The 4,265-nt window shown below is 31.1% G+C and overlaps 1 protein-coding gene across 1 annotated transcript; it reads left to right on the top strand.

Moving 5' to 3' along the window:
• Positions 1 to 2,890: 2,890 nt before the first annotated feature.
• LOC149402364 (protein PROLINE CONTENT ALTERNATIVE 22) lies at positions 2,891 to 3,924 on the top strand. Its single transcript, XM_089610209.1, has 2 exons — positions 2,891 to 3,238; positions 3,750 to 3,924. The coding sequence occupies exons 1-2, from the start codon at positions 2,970 to 2,972 to the stop codon at positions 3,871 to 3,873; spliced, it is 393 nt and encodes a 130-aa protein (XP_089466335.1). The 5' UTR covers positions 2,891 to 2,969; the 3' UTR covers positions 3,874 to 3,924.
• Positions 3,925 to 4,265: the final 341 nt, after the last annotated feature.

Consider the following 4,265-nt stretch of genomic DNA (forward strand, 5'->3'; position numbering starts at 1 on the left):
TTTTGCAATAGCGAGACTTAACTCATTCAATCTCTTTATTTCACTCGATTAATTTAGTCCATTTAGAACACAGGGCCAGACGTATTAAGTTTGAACGAATTTTTAGTAGTGGCTATTCATAATTGGATAACTTGCACATTCTTCATTCAGGTCATAGTTAACTTGTTTAGAAAAGCATCGTTTCATTAATTCTCATTTATTTTTTGCTCTTTGTTTCATGATGGTTCTTTTAGATCCTAAAGATCTAAATATGATACTTACGAGTTATTGATTAGAACTACTCCATTAAGTACCTCCTACTCATTTTATTGAATACCACATCCCATGTTCATTCAATAATAGATTTGCATCTACATAACGAATTTACTCTAATATCATCAAGTGCTTAATAAGTACTTGATACTTATTTATGACAATTTCAATAAATTTCATTTATTTTATGTTTATCTTTACCTTGTATTGTTTGTAATATTAATTTCAGTGACTCGGATCTACTCACTAATCTTAAATGCTAGTGAATCGTCAATCTTCATTTACATGCAAGATTAACTAATCCCAATACTTATAAGATTCACAATCGCATGATTATATCATTTATGTCATTTCAAGAATCAGTCTTCATGAAGAGATTGACAATTCACATTTCATCAAAAACATACTTCGACATTCGAGTATATGACCTTAGCTTACTAAGTCATTTGAGATAACATGAGTAGATTAGCTAGATAAAAATCTCTTGGATTCTCAATAAACCAGTCACGTATTCTAGGTTGGAGGTTAATAGGTATCCATTCATAACGATACTTAAAATTTTCCATATTCAAGAATATTTGTTTGAACGAGCACATTTCAATCCTTTAACATATTAAAGGCTTATTTAAAATCGTTTAGGTTTTAAGCATGAGCTCGCAACACCTATTGATTTTAAGATGGTCCATTCTAAATTTCTCGAAAGAATCTTCAGAATCTAAAAATCCATTTGCCATCCAACCCTTTGTCATGAATCTAAGTATGTAAAAATTATTGATTATTCTATATATGTATATATTGTGATCTACGCATAAGTATTTTATAAGTGGTTTGAAACGTGCATTTGAATCTTAATACTCAATAATTTAACTAATTTTTTCTTATTTATTTTATGAATTAGCGTACCCTTTTCGTGCTTTTCAAATTCTGTCTTATTTATTTATTTAAACTAGTAGAAGTGAGGGGGTGGAGATCGACCTCCCCACTAAAAACACCCGGTCGGGGCAAGGTCCAAATAAAGGCCTATTAATCACGAGTCCAACTTTGTCAAGCCCCACCTCCAGTCCAAGTCGGCACATATGAAGTTCCTTGAAGAACTCCTGTGTGACCAAGTGTCCTTCAGATCAACAACGAAAATGAGTCGAGTTCAGCTATAAATAAATCTACTCTAACTAGAAGTAGATTTTATCTATTTTTATTATCGTGATTATACAAAACTTGTATTCAAAACATTTGTTGAGCTCGTCAACTTGTTTAGCCGAGCTCAACCTTGTTTGTGTTCATCGATCAATACTCAATAAAGCAATCCGTTTTTATTTATTATTCTCTCTTGTTTGATTTTGTTCTATTTAGTTATTAAATATGCTTTACTAAGTTCTTATATAACAAATTCTTGAGATCTACATAAATAGAAATAAAATGATACGCTAATTATAATTTCTAGTTTCGTGATTGTTAAGAAAATGATTTCGACATCTACAAGAAGCATGAGTATATTTTACACACAGATGTTTTGAATTACAATACTCATATATTTTTTAAAATTGCACTTTAATATATTTAATTAAATAAAACTATTTGTTCTATTTACATTATACATTATGTAAAAATTATTGATTATTCTATATATGTATACATTGTGATCTACACATAATTATTTTGTAAGTGGTTTGAACATAACTTTGAATCTTAATACTCAATAATTTACCTAATTTTTTCTTCTTTATTATGTGAATTGGCGTACTTTAGTATAAAAAAATGTAGCACATTTGTCGTTTGATAACGCTTCACATAGAAATTACAGATTAATGCTCTTTGTTGCGATTTCGAATTCTTGTACAAAATCCACTTATAAATGTGGGACACATATTTTAAATTTTCAATTTTTTTTTTCTTTTTTTCTTAATGAATTGAAATATGTTTATTTATAATTATATTTTCATAGTGGTTAATAAATGCAGTGTTCTTTTTCATGTTATCATTTAGTTGTACACCTTTTCAAAATTTTATTTTTCGTCCGCAGTTCTTATATATAATTCTTAATTTACATAAGTTAGCTTTTTTTTTAAGTTTGATATTCGTCCTTAGTGCTTTAAACATACTTTTAATTTACAAAAGTTTTTTCAAAGATGATATTAAAAATAATAAAAATTATAATTCCACTTTATTTCTGCCTCATTGGATCTAATCTCTGGATCCGTCACTCACCATAGCATAACACAATTACTAACGATCTCTTGAAAGTCTAACTAAGCTCTGGTTTTATCTAAAGGCCATTTCCCCGTAATCATTTTCCACCCACAACAGAAAAATCAAAAATTTTACTTTAGAAGAATTTTATTTTATTTTTATCAATAATCACAACGTCATCATAAATTTCCTAGTTATGGAAAGGATAACTCTTATATCATATGAACTTAAAAAGGGGAAAAAATGCATAAAATTAAAAATTGGAATATCAGCTCCAGGGCTATATTTTCATACTAAAAAATTGCAATTAAAAGAACCAAGACCATCTTTGACGGATTGGCAAGCAAATGAGAAGCTAAAACGTTCGCAATGCCATGACTAATAATGACCGTTAGGTTATACCTAAGATTCAAACAAATAAAAACTCCCGGGAAAGCAGATTTGCATTTAATTGTCTCCCCAACAAAACTATCAAGGAAAACAAGAACACAAAAAAAGAGCATATTTCAATTGTGTGTGACATTTTCAAAATGGAAGTGAAGAGGAAACAAGAGCATGGATATGCTTCTTCATCTTCCTCTCCTCCTTCCCCGCTCCCCGTCAGCACCGGGCCCGGCAACCAAAAGTACTTGTTCACGCCATCCCCGTCTCTCTCACCGCCCTTCTCGACCCACTCCTCCACCGAACTTCTTCCCCTTTTTCGACCGACGCTTTCTAGCTCGAGAGTCCCGTCCACGTTTTTCTTGGACCGCAGAGAGCTTTGCTACTCGGATTCCGACACATCGTGCCTTAGACACTTGTAAGCATTAATCCTCTTCTCTACTCAGGTTTCATGACAGTACAAGTAGTTTTTATGCATCATCAATATGTTCTTTATATAAGTTGATCATTATGTACTTTGTCCATTCGACACTGACCAATGTGGTTACTTTGAACCATTTTGCGACACCATTGGTGATTCTTTGTTTAATTGTTGAGAACTTTGACTGGTGGTTGTATTTTTTTTATTGCTTATTGTTTACTTCCTGATCTCTTTGGTATGTTTACAAGCATAATAATCACCACCACCGAGTCATATGACCATTAAAAATACATTCTTAAATCTACAAGTCAAGCAGACTGAATGTCCTACATAAAACTAGCAGTGAATCATATTGCAAATACTATTAGTAGTGATAATAACAATAACATAAATAATATAAATTTGCGCAAGTTGGTCAAGTCTTTATTATCGGTTGTGTACATTTTAACCCAATGAAACTACAAGGTATGTAAAAGACCACAATATTTACTCACTTTCCCTGGAACAGGTTAGAGTGGTTCATAGAAAGATGCTGCAATATATGTACCAAGTCCACCAAAAATCTTCTTTCAAATGAACAACATGAGTCTAATACTATGAGCAGAAGAGGCACAAGAGCAGTGGGTTTATGAAGACATCCATTGTTGTATTTTCAAAGGATTCCGATCCACTAGGCATCAGGATCGCCCATATTAATATATATATATATATATATATATATATATATATATATATATATATATATATATATATATATTAATTTGAAAACAAAAGACCTATTAGTCTTATTAACAATTTTTTTTTCTCTTCTTGGAAACACATGTGTAAGTGTTTAACAGAATCTGATTTTTTTTTCCTTCATGTAAATCTCGGTAAAGTGATTGATATCATTTTGTGTTGGGAAGGTTTAGTACTACTGATGTACATAGTCTAAAGCACCAATCTCTAATTCACATCCACGAAAATGGAAGTGCTCTGAAGTTAATGGAATTTCCATTCTTCCTTGGTTATAACAAATTCCATT

This window comes from Urtica dioica, chromosome 3 (assembly GCF_054948205.1).
Source record: "Urtica dioica subsp. dioica isolate 48M chromosome 3, U.dioica_male_clone48M_v1_H2, whole genome shotgun sequence".
NCBI lineage: Eukaryota > Viridiplantae > Streptophyta > Magnoliopsida > Rosales > Urticaceae > Urtica > Urtica dioica.

Excerpts from the sequence above, each read along its gene's own strand:
- LOC149402364 (XM_089610209.1), top strand. The coding sequence starts at position 2,970 with ATGGAAGTGAAGAGGAAACAAGAGCATGGATATGCTTCTTCATCTTCC. Across the intron at positions 3,239-3,749 it reads ACATCGTGCCTTAGACACTT|GTTAGAGTGGTTCATAGAAA; the intron begins GTAAGCATTAAT and ends TCCCTGGAACAG.